Genomic DNA, 20,617 nt, shown 5'->3' with positions numbered 1-20,617 from the left:
AGCAGGAAGGCCGGTAATTAATCAGTTCCTGTACTGAGTGCTAGGAAGGAAACGTACAGAGCTCTGAGCGTGGACCTCAAGGCGACCCAATCTAATCTGGGGTAGCAGGGAACATTCCTCTAGTGAAGTGGTATGTTAACCAAAACCTGAATGATGAATAGAATTTAGTCTGGTAGTAGGCGTGGGAAAGGGAATATCATGTGAAGGTTTGGGGTAGAAAAGCATTTGGGGAATTCAAGAAGCTGAAAGGCCAGAGTGGCCAGAACAAAATAGGTCAGGGGGGAGTGACAGGAAATACGGCTGAAGAAAACAGGCGGGGGCTGAATGAGGCAGCAATTCATTGGTCATGTTAAAAATTAGGGCTTAACCTTAAAACTGATAGGATGACATTGGAAACTGTCTTAGTTTGGGTTCCCCTGAAAGCAGAGCCTGAGGCAAGGATTTAGGTGCAGGTAGTTTATTTGGGAGGTGATGCTAGGAAGCCAGGGAAACTGGGAACAGAGGGGTGTGAAACCCGTGAAAGGGTGCATTGCTGAGCTGATATCAAGCTGGGCAACTGGGGCTCAGTACTGCTGGGACCTTCTAAGGAACTGCATAGAAGGCACCTTGGTTGAGTCTTCCGTGCGTACTTGCGGTGGAAGGCTGGTGGTGACACAAAATGGAAGACCACACTGAAGTCAGGTGGGACAAGAGGATAGTGATGGGGCAGTGGGGGACACAAAGACTATTTGGCCCAAGTGGTTTTAGACAATTAGATTCACGTGTTTAGAATAATCCCTTCAGCCTGGAATAGATAGGGGTGAAGAATGGAAGCCAGGAATGCTGAGGAGGTAATTATTCTAGTAGTAGAGGTGGTAAATGGTAACAGATTAAATGGGAGGTTTGCAGTGGAAATATAGAGAAGTAGGTGGATCAGATAAATATTTAGTAGTTAGAATCGACAGGACTAGATAACTAATGGTGAGGCATACAAAGAGATCGCAGGAGGACTCCCAGGTTTTGAGGGGATGGTAGCGTCATTGATCAAGACAGGGAATACTGAAGGAGAAACAGGTTGGGAGCAAGAGCAGGAGAATATGTTGGACATAAGTTAGTTTGGGATAAAATGAGTTTGAAGTGTCTGTAGGATATCCCAATGGAGATGTTGAGAAGGCAACTAGATAGGTGTGTGTGACAGGCAGACTCTAAAATGGCCTCCAAAGACCACCGCACCCCCCCCAACCCCACCCCCCTGCCATAGGCTGGTATTCACAGCCTGGTATAAGCCCCTCTCCTTGAATGACTTGCTTCTAACCCGTAGAATATAGCAATTTGAGAGGATGTCACTTCTGTGATTAGTTTACAAAAGCAAAAAGACGTGACTTTTATCTTGGTAGGAAACTTTTTCATTGCCTCTCGGGCTCCCATGTCTTGATGAAGCAAGCTGCCATGTTGTGAGCTACTCTTTGCGAGGCCCACATGGGAAGGGACTGAGGAGGGTGCCTCCAGCCAACAGCCAGCCGGGAACTGAGCCCTCAGTCCGACAAAGCAGGAGGTACTGAATGCTGCCGACAGTCATGTAAATGAGCTTAGAAGTAGATCCTTCCCCCGTCCAGCCTTCAGATGAGACCCCAGCACTGCCAGCACCTGGACGGCCGCCTCATCAGAGACCCTACAGCAGAGGACGCAGCTAAGCCATACCCAGACACCTGACCCACAGAAACTGACAGATAGTTGTTTGAAATCACTAATTCTCAGGGTAAATTGCTATCCAGCAACAGATAACTAATACAATGGGTCTGGACTCAGATAGTAAAGGGCAAGAAGGGTGGGAGATGGGAACAAGACAGTAATTGTCAGACTACCACGTGGTCCACAGGAAATCACTTAATTTCTCAGAGTTTCAGTTTCCTTTCCGGTACAACAATATCTATTAACTTGCTCGTTACTACCTCACAATACAAGGAAACACTGTGAGCAAAAGTACTAGTGCTAGGTGCAAAGTAGGAAATCTAAAGTGGGAATGTGTTTAAGACCTCTCACGTGAGCATTCCAGAATCGACAACCACCTAACCCACAGAAATCCATGTCTAAGATCCTTCTCCATGCCTCCCAGGCACTCCTCTTTTGAAATATCTCAAAGACAAGGAATGGAGAAGGTAGAGTTAAAACAACGTTGAGAACACATACTTGAGGAGGAGCTCATGAGAGTGACGGGTAAAACTTACTTTTTAATAGCAATCAGTTCCCCCGACTCAATGCTTCTTCCCAGTAGGACGGAACCGTAGGTTCCATCCCCTAGTTGCTTGATCGTTGTGTATCTATTCATGGTGTGCCCGCGCAGGCCGGACACTCATCTCAGGGCTGAGGTGGTTCAGTCCTGCAGCAGCCGCAGGCCTCCCCGGAGTGTAACCAGATTTTTCTGTGGCAGCACCAGCACAAGGTAGTCAACAGAACGGGACTGTCTCCCAAAGACATATTTTCAAAGCTCAGTCTTCTGCCTGTAGAGACAAATCAGAGACCAGGATAAAGGCTAACGTTTACTTTGAGTGTGTGTATTTTTATAGTCTACAGCAGGGGTCGGCAGACTAGCCCCCAGCCTGCCACCGGTTCTTACTGGTTTTACTGGAACACAGTCAGGCCCACTCACTAGCAGATGGCCTGTGGCTGTTTTCACGCTTACAACAGCAGAGCTGAGTAGTTGTGACAAAGACCACAGGGCCTACAAAGCTGAAAGTCTTTTATTTTCTGACCCTTTACAGAAAAGTTGTCAACTTCTGATCTAAATAATGCTCTTTTACAATTTTTATAAACCCAGAGATACCATTCTCAGAAGGTGAATTTGTCACTGGCTCAGAAATGAATCAGCAGCATTCAGTGCATTTTTGTTGACTAACCATTGTGGGCAAACTCTGCATGATAACCATGGTCAATGAAAACTGCTGAGCTGCAAGCATCCATGCTAAATATACTGTATACTGTATAATTCAGCTAAAATTAACAATGTAAACATATGAAAGCCAAGAAATGCTAAAATTAAAGTTCTCAGGGTAGAGAGCTTACATGTGTTCGTTCCATCATCTCTTTATGGCTAGGTATCAACAGTATTACTTTTACTACCAGACATGCAGAAGTTAAACAAAGAACTAGTCATTTTTTAAGGCCTGCATGTGGGGTGTGCCCTTTTAAAGTAATTCAGTTGTGTGTTTTTTGTTTGTTTAATGATAAGTCATTGACTTTTCATTTATAAAACCAAGTCATTCAGCCCGCTTATCATAAAGAAAATGTAGTAATAACTTATGTGATTGCAATGCCTTTACATAAACATTACCAAAATGTAAATACTTAGGTAAAAATAATAAAGGCATATTTTTAAAATACAGCTATTAAACTAATTATCTGAAGAATCAAAAGATCAGAAAATAATGCTTAGAAGGATATGACATTATGTATCTAAATCCAAATTTAGTCTATGCAGCCTCTCCTTCCAGAAGAATTCTAATCAACACATTTCGAAGGAAAGAAGGAAATAAGAAATTCACTCTTAGACAAACATCACAGTAAAATTTGTTACAGACAAGATTCTCTGATGAATACAAATATTAGTGGATGAAAGTCTGAGGGGAAACAGGTATTTGCATAGTTTCAAAGTATCTCTAAGATACGTATTAACCTCAAAGGGAAAGATAGTAACTCTACAGGGAAAAATCCAGCATAAACCTCCTTTCAAGTGATCAAGTTCGACATCACTATTAATAAGATATATGACATCATGTACCCTGGATATGATGCTCTGAGACGAGCAGGTCACTTCTGCCGTATTCTTGTCAAAAACGCAGGACCTTTCTCTACGCATGAGAAAACATCAGACAAACCTGAAATGAGGGACATGCTACAAAACACTGGCCAATACTCTTCAAAAGGGTCAAGATCACAAAGCCAAGGACGGACTGAAGAACTGTCACAGATTGGAGGCAATTAGGAGCCGTGAAAACTAAATGGAATGTGAGATCCTGGAACAGAAAAAAGGCATGAGTGGAAAAGTTGGTGATATTTCAATAAGGTCTGTAGTTTAGTTAGTAGCACTGTGCCAAAGCTAACTTCCTGGTTTTGATCATTTTTCTTGGTTAGAGAAGATGTTACTATTAGGGGAAGCTGGGTAAAGGATTTCTAGAAACTCTCTATTTTTGCAATTTTTCTGGAAGTCTAAAATTAGTTCGAAATTAAAAATGAAAAAACAAATCCAGTCTATGTTCTTGTGAGGGCTGTGTGTGACCTTGATAAACCATCAGAAATGTAAAGATTATGCCTGATTTCACTAGACTCTATCATGTAACTGGAAAAGGTCAAGCCCCCACCCCTCCCCAACTCACTCCCCCCACCCCCAGCCTTCCCTCTAGAGCCATTTTAAGGCCCCTGGTTAGAGGGGCATTTTCCTTCCTTTCCAAGCACTTCAGGAGCAGACTCCCCACAACTTCCTTCAGCAGCTCTTTACAGTGAAGTATTCCAGTGATGGTTAATAAATATTTATAAAGCACCTCCTGTGTGACAGACACTATGTTAATGTCGGGGGAATCCAAGACCCATCAAATTTGGTCTGTTTTCTCAAAGATCTTAAGCGTCTCACAGCAGGGGATGAGGGTGCTGGGTGGGAGGGGGGCTAGCTATGTACTCATGAATATCCACCACGATATTTCAAGTATGCCTGGAGTACTGGACATGGGGAGGGGATAAGGAGAAAGCCCCCGGGCTCCCAGCTGGGTCAATTCCATCTAGGTCAGAAGGGCAGTAAGAAAGTCTTCTTCATAGACTCATCATGCTTAGACCAAGTCTTTAAAAAAAGAGAAAAGGAGATGCTTTCCAAGGATTAGAAACTAAGGCACAGGGGCTTGAATCTGGGGTGGAAGGGAAGGTGGGGGTGCTTGGAACTGGAAAGAGATCACCCTAGAGTTTGTTTATAGAGGGCCTCAGATGCCATTTTGAAAGAACATAGGCTTTGACTGGATCCTGTACTAAAGGAGAAGAAAAGATTATAAAAAAGGACATTATGGAGTCAATAGAAACAACTGGAATATGGATGGCAGATTAACACATTCTATTTGTTTTAAATTTAACGATGTTGATGCCTGTTCTGTGGTTCTGTAAGAACATAGTCTTATTCTTAGAGAATACACTCTGAAGGATTTATAAGTTCAAGTCCATGATGTATACAGTTTATTCTCAAGTGGGTAGAATAAACCCACTTTTGGTTTATTCTACCCACTTGTGCATGTGCGTGTGCGTGTATGTGCGTGTGCGTGTGTGTGGGGAGAGAGAGAGAGAGAGAGAGGAGAGAAAACAGGAGCACACAAATGGGGCAAAATGTTAACAGGTAAACTTGGATAAAGGTACATGGGCATTCTTTGTACTATTCTCGCAACTTTCCTGTAAGTTTGAAATTATTCTAGATTGAAAAAAATAATCCTCAAAACGTAGAGGAATGAATTAAAAAAAATACATACATAGCGAAAAAAATTTATTTCCACTTAAAACATACAAGTGTAGATTTACTTACTAAAACTTGGTATTAACTTGTTCATAAGACAGAACACTATCTTACGTCATGGTTTCTCCACTTCATGGTTACTGTAATGTGGACGATTTGGGATTCAAGCTATGTCTCAACATAAAGCACTTGGGCCACAAGCAATTTGGGGCTCTGTTTGTTTTCCCCTCTTTTTCTTTTTCTTCTTTTTCCTATTTCCATCTGTTTTTGATAAGACAATATGATTTCTGCATCATACCGGTACATAGTTTCATTTTCCAACAAATTAAAATTCCCAAACACTGTTGTATGTCATCTTCCTAAAAATCCCTGGATCCTTGATTTGTCAAAAGTCAGCTAATAAATTACATGCTTTATTTTTTTTAAAGTAGGTTTTGACCTAAAGACAATGCAAAGTCAAGTAAGATATTTTTTAAGTAGAGAATAACATGATCAGATTTGCATTTTGCAATCCAGTTAGTTAGAATATTTTTCTTAATGAATATTTTTCTTAATCAAAACTTGCCTATTCTAATTTAAGCTAATTTCTTCATGCTTAGTTTTTTGTGGATATAAAGAAAATGTATCACAAAAAGTATGTACATACATGAAACTAGTAATCAAATGTGTGTCCTTCAGCCTTCTCTTGCTTTTATTATACCTTTCCTCATAGGACTTGTTTTCCGTTCCTTTAATTATCTTTGGCATTCATCTCTGAATCCTCACACATTTCTCCATCTCCTTGATGAATTGTGGTGACCAAAACTTAATAATGATCTACATTTCAGTAGCATGTGGGCTCTTCTCCACTTTTTTTTTTTTTGCAATGGCATGATACTAATGATTCACATCTATTAATTATTAATCATAGAAGCCTTTCTTGAATAATTAATGCCTACTACTTCCTCATCCACTTAAATTGTATAACTGGGACAATGCTTTTCTAGATGATCACTGAGAAAGCTATTCATGAAAGACTTAAGAACTTCATTGAAATCAAGATAAAGTGGGTCACTCATTCCAAACACAATCACCATAACAGTTCTTTCTTGTTATAGTTTGTCATATTATCATAGAACAAAATTCATTTACTCTCGCAAGATTTGACTATCACCACACCATGGTAGTTGCTTTTTAATCTTGTTATTTCAGGTAATTACATAACGATTGTACAATGGCGCAAACTAGTATCTCTCCAGGCTGAGATGCTAAGCATTACGCAAGGCTTTGGGAGGTACAATATGGATAAGGGTTCTTCCTTCCATAAATCACAACTGACACGTACCTGAAAAATGGAGAAAGCTCTATGAAAACATGGTAGAGAGATCCAACTCTTGGGAGTAGGAAGAGGTCCGAAAACCCTTCAGAGAAGAGGTAGGACCAAGGTACTGAAGAATGAGCAAAGTTTTATTATACAGAAAAGGGAAAGAAAGGAATTAGATGAAGGAAACTGTGCAAAGGGTTGGTAGGTACAGGGCTTGGTAAAAGCCTTGTGGTTCATTCCCCGGCTGAACATTAGAATCACATGGGGAACTTTTAACAAATACTGATGACCAGGCTTCACCTCTAAGAGTTACCGTGTTTCCCTGAAAATAAGACCTAGCCAGATCATCAGCTCTGATGTGTCTTTTGGAGCAAAATTAATATAAGACCCGGGATTATATTATATTATATATTATATTATATTATATTATATTATATTATATTATATTATATTATATTATATTATATTATATTATTATACTATACTATACTATATTATACCTGGTATTATATTATCTTATATAAGACCCGGTCTTATATTAAAGTAAGACCGGGTCTTATATTAATTTTTGCTCCAAAAGACGCATTAGAGCTGATGGTCCGGCTAGGTCTTATTTTCGGGGAAACACGGTAAGTCAGGGTGGGAATGAGTTTCAGTAGTTTGGAAAGCTCTCCCGGTGATTCTAATGTGCAACCAGGGTTGTGTAGTACAGTATGGGGCCAAGTCATAAAACCTGTGGAGCACAGTAAGGGGATGGCAGGAACTAGCTAGAAACTTAGGGTAGGTCCAATCGGGAAGGGGTATATTTGTCATGCAGGAGTTTGCAGAGGGAAGCTCTCCAGGGTTTTGAGGCAGGGAAATGACATGAGGAAGATCCCTCTGGAGACCAAACTGATGTTAGAATAGACAGAAAGACGAGAGGCTGAGAGGCTAGTTAGAAGGGTACTGAAATAGTCCAGGTGAAATATGTCAAAGGTCTGAACAAAGGCAGCGGACTGGATGAATCTCAGAAATAGGAGACACAAGTTTGGGTGAGAGAGAGATGATATTGGGAGAATATGCAGAGACAATGGGTTCTGTTCCCCAAGGTGTGGAACTTGAGGTATGTATAAAACCTCTCATTGCTCAGTAGACAGCTACCAGTAGTTAGTTCTAAGGTTGTTCTACTTTATTTCCAAAGATAGTGCGTTGTCAGGTTCTTATCAGGAGCACAGCATTCAGACAAGGCTAACACATCACACAACCCTGGAGTACTCCATTTACATGGAACACTACATGAATGGTGCCCACTGGGATACTGAAGTATGGTGGCCCTGGGTCCAGAATAAGGGACATGACAGTCTCAACATACGCCTGAATTACTGTTCAACTTTAGATGATAAACTTCAAGAGAGTTAAAAGAACATAATGAGGGACCTAAATGAATGCACGAAGAGTAGTTGAAGAGACACCAAATACACGTAGTAAAGGAAACTCAGGAAGCCATGGTAATTGTTTCAAGTGCACAAGAGAGCATCAGAGAGAAAGATTGGTTACCCTAAGTAGGGATCCAGAGAACAGAACCATGACCACTGTCTGAGCTTTCTATTCTCTGCTCTAGTGAATTACTTCCTATACTAATTAAAAAGAAAAAAAGTGAAGTGGTATTACTCAAATTAGCATGAGATAAGAAGTATCATTCAACCCACAGTCAATTCTAAGCATATCCCAGCAGGAAGTGATTAAGTACATTTGAGATCAGTGTTCAGTTAGTTCATCATTTCTGGGGTGACCTATGATGACTCATGTCATAGCCTGCAAGTAAAAAACAAAAACTCACAGCTGCTCGGGGAAAACAACAGAGAGATGGACAATGCACCGGGAAACAGGAGGAGATAGGGCAGAAGCCACGGCTCATCTACCCAATGGCAATGTTCCTCTTCTTGCTTAGTTTATAGAAACCTGATTTTATTCAGGACTCAACAGAATATGGGATGACAGCCACCGACTACAGCCCCAGGGTATAAACTATGGTCAGTCTAAGCCAAACCAAGCAGTTCCACTTCCACTACAAAATGTTTAGGAGTGAGACTGTGGCTCCGACTTATGAGATGGAAAGGAAAGTGAGCTGGTGAGGGAAGAGGAGAAGAGAGTTGAAAAAGAGGTTGCCCTCCGTTTCTGCCTTGAACATAGCTGTGCGAAGCTGTAATAGTTAGCCCTGAGACAGGCTTCTGGTGACTCTGAGATGGAAACCCTACAGGTGAGAGTTGACATCTCTTATCAGGTTGGCTATCCTCTGCTGAGGACAGATGAAAGGAAAGATCTCACTGGGCTGCTGCATGGTCCCTGAAAATACCTGCCTGAGATTTCTTGTTACGTGACCTAATTAAAGGTCTTTGTTGCTGAAGCCACTGTTGGATGTTCTATCAAGTACAGCTCAAAGCATTCCTGATACAGTGGACTAAGGCCACACTGACTCAGAAGACTAAATACAAAAATTATCTATAGGAGGTGATAGAGATAGAGAGATAGAGAGAGAGAGAGAGAGAGAGAGAGAGAGAGAGAGAGAGAGAGAGAGAGAGAGAGAGATCTTTTGTAGTTAACATGGTTTTGAAGATTGAAAGATAGCTGGATATAGCTGGAGACAAATTAGAAGTAATTCTCTATTAGCCTAAGTTTCATTTTGCATCCACCCTGATCTGCTTCCATTTGAAAAGAACCTATGTGTATGACTACAAATCTATTGTGATACAACATTGAGGAGTGGCTAAAAATGGCCGCGGGTACCACTCAGAGTTGCCTGGACAACTAGGCAGCTGAGACTGGGGCTTCCCTCTTCTTCCCAGGATTTATACAAACCCAACCTCTGTTGGGCCTTGAAGGTCCCCACATGCGAGCTGAATGAATGGCTTTCCTAGATAACTATTTACGGCTAGCATCTAAACTTAGACTCCGAATCATCGGATTATGCCCGCACAGACAAGACTGTTCACACCCATACTGCATATTCAACAGAGCACTGAGGGCCAGCACGATTCTCCACGGAAATGGTGAGAAACTGAGGTATCCATGCTTCTCTTTTTTGCTCTTTGCTCTTTTGATTTGGAAGTGTCCCCAAAAGAGCCTATTCCTGAACTCGTGCTATGTGACCTTATGGAACTTGGTCCTAGCCCTATAACATGGCAAGTGACAATCACGAAGGTGACAACCCATCTTGCACAGTAAGTGGGCCCCACTCTGTATGTTATCCACAGTGAAACTTACCACATGCAGCAACAGAGCTTAAGTTAAAAGGCAACCACGGAAATCACAGATCTCTCGGTCTGTTTTGGCAGAAGAAAAAGTTTCAGCACACAAACGACTATGTTTATTATACATTCTTCCATACTTAATGAGAGACACCTACATCTGCAGTCAGTTCTTCAAAAAAAAAGCTGACAAGTATAAAAGGTGCAAAGCAGATATATATATATTTTTTTAAATGTTGGGTACTTCAGTGTATTTTATTAACTCAGTGTTTTGGAATGCTCATTTGGAACAACAGCCACTAAGCTACCCCATGCCTTTAATTGCAGCTAACTCAAGTCTGAAGTCAGTACAAAAACAAATCACCATCATATCATCTGGTTCCTCTCAAGCACGCGTGTCTACTCCTCCTCCACAACATTTTGTCTGCAAATCATTCCAGAGTCCTTAAGTAGAAGAGTGTTTCTACTGTTGGGTTCTTTACAATTTGGTAAAAAGGCCAACTGTTATTGTCTTTCTTGTGGTTCTGAGGTTTACCCACATTTATGGTGCACATTAAAGAAATATGTGAAATACGTGTTTTTATAGAAGCATGCCAAAATTTATTTCAGATATATAGGGATAGCTGACATGTGCTCAAGAAATTAAGTATCAACAAAGTATCACTCCAGTGAAGAATTATGCACAAGATACTATGCTCAGTTCTGAGATGTCAGATCCAAAGAGCTGGGGGTGGGGGTGGGAGGTGGAACTGACCTCTAGAAACGTCCCGTCCAGCAGAGGACATGAAACAAACTCAGGGACTGGGAGACATGGCAGTTGAGGTAAGAGTGCTACAGGTGAGGAGAAGTCACTTGGTGGATCTCTGGCTAGGAATCTCAAGGAAGGTTTGGGGCCACTAATCCTCTACCTAATGGCTAATTTCTCTCATTAAGGACATGTCATTTACCCACACACTATAACTATGTATAGTATACATATAGTCAGTTTATAGTTTATACCAGGTATACACTATGGTCAGTCTAAGCCAAACCAAGCAGTTCCACTTCTACTACAAAATGTTTAGGAGTGAGACTGTGGCTCTGACTTATGAGATGGAAAGGAAAGTGAGCTGGTGAGGGAAGAGGAGAAGAGAGTTGAAAAAGAGGTTTCAACCTCTTTTAGGAATTAGAGGAAGTACTTTGTAGCTCAAATATGATCCATGCATCACTGACAAAAAATAATTTTTAAAAAATGGAACAAGTTTTCCTTACCAACTGTATTCGTTTCCCATGGCTGCTGTAAGAAATTACCACAAAGTTGGTGGCTTAACACAACATAAATTTATTCTCACATTTCTGGATCTGAGGCCAGAGTCCAAAACCAGTATCACTGGGCCTAGGTCAATGGGTAGGCACTTCCTGCAGAGGCTCTAGAAGGAATCCAGTCCTTGTCTCTTTTAGCTCCTGGTGGCTGCTGGCGTTCCTTAGCTTGTGGTCACGTCACGCCAATCTCTGCCTCTGTGGTCACACTGCCTTCTCTTCTCCGTGTGTCAACTCTCCTTCTGCTTCTCTTATAAGGACTGGCGTTTGCTTTTAGAGCCCACCCAGATTATCCAGGTTAATTGTCCACTCTCAGATTCCTTAATTTAATCACACCTGCAAAGTCTATTTTGCCATAGACGATCACACTCACAGGTTCCAGGGACTAGGACCTGATATTTTTTGGAGGTGTTATTTAGCCTACCACTCTCCAAAGAAACATTCCAAAGATTTTCATACAGTCATCTGCATTTATGGCAGCAGTGGTTTTCATCCATTCAAAATTCAGTGTTTTAGGAATGAAATCAGAAGTCCATGCTTACTTACGCAATGACCAAGGGCATTCCTTTTTGAAATATAGAGAACATTGCTCTTCAGCTTTGCACAGTGGATAAGACTTCACAATTCCAGCTGAGATCTCTGAGTATATGACATTAGCACATAGAGATTCCACATTACGTGGACCAGACGTTGCAAACCAGCAATCTGGGACTGAATTCAGAGGTATGTTTTGAGTCTATACTTAAAAGCAGGAGCTTTTATATAAAAATCCAGATTTGGGGATTCTCTGGAGAAACTGAAGAGCTAGCCACATGGGACCTTTAGCCCTCTATGGTAATAAAAAGCTGGAAAAGGGTTGTCGCCATCCCTTTAGACTGAGCATGGGCTTGTCGGCCATCACAGTCTCCATCCTCCCTGTTGTCCCCAAAATGGCTTCCTTGTCAGTTGCCTTTTTTTTTTTTAAGTTGCCATGTATGTTTGCACCTTTACAGCCACTTGTTCACTGGAAGAACAATATCTCTCTGTTCCTATGCCTCTATCAAAAGACAGCCTGGAAAATCCCTCATGTTTGAAGAAAAATTGGAGGAAAAGAAAAATTGTTCTTTCTTTTCTAAGAGAGAAAAGCAATTCCTTACTGTTTAACAGTAAGGAAACTGGAAACTGGATATGTGCTTTTACATTTCCTCCCCTGTCCCCGACAGCATTTGAATTCACAGCTCCCGGAATAGGCAGTCAACACTGCCTGAGAATCGGATGGAATACAGCAGCCCGTCCATTCACTTGGGAATTAGTCAACATGCTAATGGACAGTCCTTATAAAGACAGCTCTGACTCCAAGAATTAATTTGGACAAATCACTCATTATAACTAATCCATACTTAGCTTTCTAACATATCAAATAAGCCAAAAAAGCAATAATAATAATTTTCGTGCTTACTATGTGTACAGTACTGTTACAAGTGCTTTGCATACATTAATCCATTTAATCCTCACAATTTTACTGTGGTAGGTACTATTATCATTATCATGATCCCCATTTTACAGATAAGGAACTGAGGCATAAGCAACTTGTCGCTAGTACTCGTATCATCATCCCCCCATTTTACAGATAAGGACACTGAGACACAAATTACCTTTCCATGGTTATGCAACTAAGCAGTAGGAGTGAGATAGGAAGCTGGCTGATTGCACCAAACTCAAGGGAAAGGTTGCAAAAGATCCAAAGATCATGAAAACCTTTGAGGATCTGAGAATGAGAAGAATTAGAGGAAGTACTTTGTAACTCAAATATGGAAACCACTGACGTGACCATGATCTAGTTGGCCTCATTTTGCAATCAGACATCAGTGAACCCAGCAGGGACCTCACCAGCAGCGGCTGCCTAAGGTGGAGACAAAGTGAATGCAGACAAAGAGGGGCTGGGTCCCAGTTTGCAGTCGGAACAGACCCCCTGTGACTTAGTGTCTCTTGGTCCTCAGGTTTATTTCTGTGAAATCAGGGCATTGGACTTGAAGTGAGGTGGCTTCTTGCTCTAATGCTCTGTGATTCGGTGACTCTTTGTGTCAGGACTCAAGCTCGCATTTGTCTGAGTAAAAAAATGGATCTCTGCTTCCACTTTTCCCGTCACATGCACAGAAGCTGACAAAGAAAAGATAGTACCCCGGAGGGACCATGTACACTGCACAACTTCTCTCTTTCAGAGAGGGGCAAGTACCCTTTGCCTCAGCCAGGCCCCGAAGTTCAGAATCTACTCCTTTCTCTTCTCTCACAGTCCAGCTCAACCATCACCTCTTCAGAGCCTCCTGCCCCAACCTGCAGACACAGGTAGCGGCTCTCCCCAAGATGCCGCAGCGCCCTGTCCCCACCTCAAAATCCCCACCCCTTCCCTGGTGGTCAGTGACAGGCAGTCCTGAGCTCTGCATCAGCAAGGGCACTCACCACACTTCCTTCATCTCTGTTCTCAAACCTCACGCTCCGCTTGCACACAGCAGTTACTTGAAGATTGTCTGAATGGTCAAAAGTTGAAGTTTAGTCTTTGCTACTGATTATTAATATTGTTATCACTTATAACAATAGGTACTTGATTAGTGATTGAAATGCAGTCCCATGTAAGGGACTCTTTGTTTTTTGTACCATCCTTGGTAAGTATCTCAAAACTCTTGGTGCTTCTAATTTTTCATGTGCAAAGTAATGATAATCAAGTTTTAACCTGAAATTTCTGAAAGTTCTGAAACAGAAGAACCGTAAATATTATAGAAAGGCTAACGCGGGCGGGTCACTTGGGCTCTCCCACTGCAATGCTGGAATTACTGAGTCTCAGAGACACAGAAACGCTCCCTCAATATCATCGGATCAGGCCTTTGGCCTCTGCGTAAGGCTGTGGCCAACTAACAAAAAAACACAGTTTTATTTCACGTTCAAAGAGTTCTAGCCAATCTTTAAAATAAATGTGACGGTTTTCCTGGCTAGGTGACACTGGGGAAAACCTCCCCGCAATCTGTCTCAATTCCCTCCCCTTGACTTCAATGCCCAGTGGAGGCAAAAACATCTGCTCATGGCCAGCAGCTTGTATGGGGTGCCCTGCTCATTCACAGCCTGGGCAGCAGAGCTTGGGCACAGGGACAATGAATGGTAGTTGTTCCTTATTTTGGAACTTTGATGGTCACTGAATAAATGCCACAATTACTCACATGTTAAGATAAAAGACAGAAAATTGGATGCTAACAAGGGCTTCTCTGGGAGTTGTGCTTTACCAGCCCACTGACACCACTGAGACCCTTAGGAGGAGCTTTTTCTCCCTTGCTTTAATTGTTTCAAACTGAAAAGATTCCATTACTTTCATCTGTCCTCATAGGAAAATTGGGTTGTGTGCAAAACCATTCAGTGGCACTTCTGAGTCCCACTTTACATTAACCTCAGGTAATTACACATCGTAGGCTAGGTTCAAAGGTGTCATAACTTTACAAGAGTAAGTTAACACTGTCAATTTCTTTTTAAAAGGTACTAAAAATAGTACATATGTGTTCATATTTTAGCAGAAATGTCCTGTAAGTATTTTGCCTCTTGGACACATGCTTTTTTTCTGCATTCGGGACAGCAGCTACGAGGCCAAACCTTGTTTATGTGGAACTTGGTCAGCGTTTACCTTGACAAAGGAGTGCATTGAAGCTGTTACTGCATCAACTAGCGTGATGGGAGAAGAAAATCAGTTCTCTGCTATGCCTTCTTCCATTGCCCAGACACTGGTCCATGCCTTTATCTCTCTCTCCTCCATCACCCCTAGCTTCTGAGAAAGGTCTACAACTTCCCATGGCTTCTCTTGCAATACCAAAGGAGCTTGTGCCCCGAACCTTAAAAAAGAGTCTTTCATCAGTTGCAGATTATTTCTAAACTAGAACCCATCATCATTCCACGCAGCTTTACATTTGTGGAACGTAAAAAAACTGAAGGGAGTGTGAAATGTAAAAGAGCTGGAGGAAGAATAACTTTACCCTGAGTAGTGTGAAACTGTAGATGAGCTGGGGTGACAGTCCCCCAGCTTAATGAAGGCTGTTGAGGGTGGCAATAGTCCTGGTCCCAGCTGCTTACCTGACTGCCACTCTACGTTTTAAGGGTGGGCAAGGTCAGATGAACGAGAACATACTACATATTCAAGTGCTATGCAAATATTACAGCACATTTAACTCAGGAGCTTATCTCACTTAATGTAAGATGATTTACTACCATGTATAACAATGAACAAATCATTAACACATATCAAGGAAGTAAAGGCTTGTAAAAATAAAATAGAGCAGAGGTCAGCAAACATTTTCTGTGAAGGGCGAGTAAATATTTTAGGCTTTGAGGGCTCTACGTCTCTGTCACAACTACTGAACTCTGCCACTGGCGCACAAAGCAGTCATAGACGAGATGGAAGTAAATGGGCATGGCTGTGTTCTAGGACAACTCAATTTACAAAACCAGGCGACTGGCAGAACATGCCTACAGGTCACGGTTTCTTGACCTCAGTTTCTTGAAACAGAGGAAACCCTGCAAATCAGCAGAAACACTTTGGCCGTCTCCACACACCGCTCATTTACTTCTAGGTTACAGGGTTACGTCTACAAACTGTATTTATCCCTGGAACATGAGCTCTCTGAGAGCGGAAACTTTGTTGTGACGTTCATACCTGTATCCTCTGCTCCTAGATGAGCATCGGCATACAGCTGGAACAAACTGGTGCTCAGTAACGGTTTGGTGAATGAATACATTCATGAATGAGCAGCTTCCAGGTTTGTAAAGGGTAATTTTGACTATAGGTGATTTTCCTGTATCACCGACCCCACTCCTACTGCCATCCCATCCCCTCTACCCACCCCTTCTCTGCAAAATTGAATAACTATACGGGGACTAGGGCACAAAAATTATGAATCCTTCTAAAAGCTCTTACACTGATTTAGAAAAATAAGCTGTTTAACAGCTAACCTAACGGGTAAGCCTGGACATCTTACTTTTTTCTCATTCAGTTTTGTTTGAGTTAAATCAATCCTCAATAAATTCATTTTCAAAGCAAAGGCAGTGTCCAAGAGGACAAAACCATTAACTCATGTCTCTGACAACTCCAAGTTCATGCAGATCTTAACTTTCACGATAGTGTCAAAAAGGTAGTTGGACCTTATACCACGATACTTTATCTTTTGGGTTCTGAGCCAGTATCTTTTACAGTAACTACGAGGGCAGTCACATGGTTATCAGCACTTTATCACAGGTCAAACTGTACCTACAGAAAGGTGAAAAATGACTCATGTGGATCTTGCCACAAAAATATGTGGCTCTCGCATGCTCTTGACCATCGCTATACATTTATCAGGTGGCTACTAAGAGCCCCCAGCATGATGGAAAAAAAAGCACCAAATGAAATAGGAAGCACGACTGTGGCCCTTCCATTTTAAAAAACTGAGTTTGGATGACAAACTTAAAATTTAGGAAAAATGTGAGCCGGCCCAGTGGCTCAGGTGGTTAGAACTCCATGCTCCTAACTCTGAAGGCTGCCGGTTCAATTCCCACATGGGCCAGTGGGCTCTCAACAACAAGGTTGTCAGCTCAATTCCTCGAGTCCCGCAAGGAACGGTGGGCAGAGCAACTAAAATTGAACACGGCACCTTGAGCTGAGCTGCAGCTGAGCTCCCGGATGGCTCAGTTGGTTGGAGCACGTCCTCTGAACCACAAGGTTGCCGGTTCGACTCCCACAAGGGATGGTGGGCTGTGTCCCCTGCAACTAGAAAACGGCAATTGGACCTGGAGCTGAGCTACGCCCTCCACAACTAAGACTGAAAGGACAACAACTTGACTTGGAAAAAAGTCCTGGAAGTACACACTGTTCCCCAATAAAGTCCTGTTCCCCTTCCCCAATAAAATCTTTGGGGGGGAAAATTTAGGAAAAATGTAAAGTAAGATAACATTTGACCTAATGCTAATTAGTATAGCTTGAAAGCTAAGTTCACTAGGACCTAAGCGCAACATGGGCACAGCATAATGTTGAGGAAACTTCAGACTCTACAATTAGATTTTTTTATTTTTATTTTTGTAAGGGACCTTAATGATAATCCAACACCCCCACTTTACAGATGAGATCCAGAGACCCAACTACTAGGAATGGGACCTTTGTTATCTTCAGAGTGGCATATTTGTTAATGAGTGAACATCAGAAATGTTTTAAGAGTCTATTACAGATGTATCAAATGTTCCCCACACCCCCTTTGTAAAAAGCATATGAATGTATTGCTAATCCTGAACCACATACAGGGGGAAAAAAAGTGGCAGATCTCCCAACAGTGCCTTCTTCCAGCTCAGACAACTTCACAAGTCAGCGCACATCGGATTTGATTCCAGCTGCACAGGCAAGTCTGACCACAAGCACTCTTTCTATGAAGGTTTCGACTTTCAAAGCACAACGCGTCAATGAGCAAGTATGCTTCAGTTTCCTTGGAAAGAAATCAGGAACGGAAGCTTTCCACTAGGACTGAGTATTTTTCAAGGATCTGTTGAGTAGGAATATTTTCCTAATATCAGACAGCTCCTCACTAGGCACAGAGAGATGAGCGTGTGCCCACCTCAGCCTTCCTTCCCATCTCGAGACGGGCGTGCGTTGCTTCTTTAAGCTCCTTTTTGGCTGCAAGAAAAGGTATCTCTGATTTCTTCCTGCCACAGTTTCTTAGTATTTTAAGGCAATTTGCCCCAGGAAATGATTTGCTTCACTAAATTATTTTTACGAGGTAATTATCTAAAACACAGGTATATTCATAAGGAAGTGAAAACTATGTTTCAAAGGTAAGCACAACCACAACCAAGGGCATAGTAACACTACCACCCTCAGACAATATGTGTGTAAGTTGCCCAGCACACACCTCCGTTCGCACATTCTCGCAGTCAAACACATCAACCACAAACACTGAGACCCACATACAGGAGATTTCTGATACTGTAGCCACGTGTGTCAAAGACTTCTGATGAGAGAATTTACAATTAAGTGAGACACTATTCACAGGCTGACAGATCAGCATATACAGAAAGGTCACTGTACCCAGATTTCTGCCAAGAAAGCACTAGGCAAGGAGTCCTATCATAAACACACACACTCACACATACCCCACAAGCAGGAAAATAGAAGGGCTAGGTGAAATTCCAACTCAGCAAGATCCTACAAAATGAAATGGAGGAGCTTGAGGCAAGAAAAGCAGTTAAAAAAAAAAAATTAAAAGGCGGTAGTGTTCCTGGCAAGGTTCAGATGGAAAAACAGCAACAGATCCCAGAAGCAGAGCTCTAGCCAGGAATGACCTAAGCTCAAGCCATTTTAAGTAAGGGCAGGGTAACACTCTCTGAGGCTTCAAGGCATGATTGACTGCCCATCCTCTGGGCCTCGTGGCTTAGCCATGACTTGTGGTCTATTACAACAAACATCGACCAAATATTTGCCACATGTTCAGGCCTCTGCGAGTCATGGTCAAGGAACGAGCAGATTTTTGTCAGGCTTATGCCAGGCGCTGTACAGTCAGTAGACCATCTTCACAACACAACCAGCTGGGGAAGGCATTTCCCCTACGTGACATGTGAGAGGATTAATGCTGGGCAAATCCCACAAGGCCACACGAGTAATAAGTGGAGTCAGGCCCTGACCTCAATTCTGCCTGACTCCAAAGCCCAGAGTACCACATTGCCATGCATAAAATATGGCTCCTGCCCTAAAGAGGCTTAAAATAGCCTAAACCAATTAGAGATCAATATAGCCAGTATAACAAAGGGCTAACAAACAATCTTAAAACTTTAAAGAAAGAAATTAGTAGTTAGAGAAGACATTTATGAAAGAAGTAGGACTTGGGCTCCTCCTCGGAGGATGGGTAAGATTTGCACAGCAGAGTAGAATGAAGGGAGGGAGTTTCTAGGAAGAGCAATCTGAGCAACGATTCTGCAGTGGGATAGCAGGAAGACCAAACGACACTGAGCGCAAAGATGTATGCTGAACTGAAAGTAGGATTTCGATATGAGGGGTGAGACCTGATTATGAAAGACCCTGAAACATCAAGCACATTTTTTTAGATTTGAGATAGCAGAGAATGGAGAGGAACTGAAGGTGGCAAGGAGAAACATAAGGAAGTGATAGTTTAAAAACATTAGACTGACAAGGAATGCAGAAGATTCCAGAAAGAGGAGCATCTCATTCATTCATTCATTCATTCAGCACACATTTACTGAGGACTTACTAAGAGCCAGGCTTGGGAGGCTAAGAGGTTGTTCCAGTCTGCAGGGGAGGAAGGGTGAGGTTCTGGATTAAAATATAGAGGGAGGAATCTATATACATCACATTTCAAAGGTCTTGACTCATTGACATAAAGGAGGAAGGAATTGAAGGAAAAGATAAAGATAATTCCAAAGGTTAAAGATTGACAGGATTTCCACCTTTACTAGGAACCTCAAAAAGCAATGAGAATAAAACAAACAATGAAAGTATAAAAAGAGCTTTGAGGATGTTGAACAATTCAGAAATACCCGCCTCCCTCCCAGACAAAGGCCTGTTCTTTATCCTGGTAGCTCATTTACATACAGTCTGTAGGTAGGAAACTTTACTGAGAAAAGACCATGTCTCTGTGACTAAATGATGAGTTCCCTGGGCATGGAAGACAGACTTCTGCCTACTCGGACAGGCTCCATCAACCCTCCATCATCTACAACTAAACCAGTCTTATTTAGAAATGTGACTGCCCATTCCTGCCCAGCCACCAGTTTTGACTTTGGGGAAGAGGGACAAGGCAAAGTGGAGAGGGGAGAAGTAAAAAGCGGGCAGGGTCACTGTAGAGAGCTGAACCTTAGGGAGGGGGCAGTGGTACGGATATCATTTTACATAAAGAATCGCAGCACAGTTCTCATTTCTACAACCACTTCCTAGTATTTTACAATTATCGTTCCTCAAATAGATAAGAAGGCCTTGAAGATTCTTTACCAAATGGCAGCGCTTTCATTGTTTTCACAAAGTATTTCAAATGTGCATATTGATGCATATGTTAATTCCTAGCAAAGCTAGCACATAGTTGGGATACAAATTCTTAATAATTTATACATTGGCTACACAAATTTAAAGTTCATTTTAATTTTATTTCCCGTAATAGTAATTCACTATTGGGGCACATCCAGAAAGCCCATTCATTGGAAAAGGTGAGAAATGAAAACTGTAGCTCTTAAACTTCTATTACTACAAAGAGTGCTCTAGGCCAAAATTCACACACACACACACACACACACACACACACACAACTGCCAATACCTCAGAGAAATCTAGCCCTGTGTGCA

At 41.9% G+C, this 20,617-nt stretch overlaps 1 protein-coding gene across 1 annotated transcript in view; it reads right to left on the bottom strand.

The window, feature by feature from the left end:
- CILK1 (ciliogenesis associated kinase 1) overlaps nucleotides 1-20,617 on the bottom strand; it is a 50,418-nt gene that overhangs the window by 28,938 nt on the left and 863 nt on the right. The window contains exon 2 of the mRNA XM_081036213.1: nucleotides 2,208-2,480. Within this exon, the coding sequence (XP_080892339.1) occupies nucleotides 2,208-2,308 (101 nt within the window). The 5' untranslated portion in view covers nucleotides 2,309-2,480. The remainder of the gene's footprint in view (nucleotides 1-2,207; nucleotides 2,481-20,617) is intronic.

The sequence above is a fragment of the Rhinolophus hipposideros genome, assembly GCF_964194185.1.
Source record: "Rhinolophus hipposideros genome assembly, chromosome: 3".
NCBI classification, from domain to species: domain Eukaryota; kingdom Metazoa; phylum Chordata; class Mammalia; order Chiroptera; family Rhinolophidae; genus Rhinolophus; species Rhinolophus hipposideros.
This window is presented reverse-complemented; position numbering and strand designations above follow the sequence as displayed.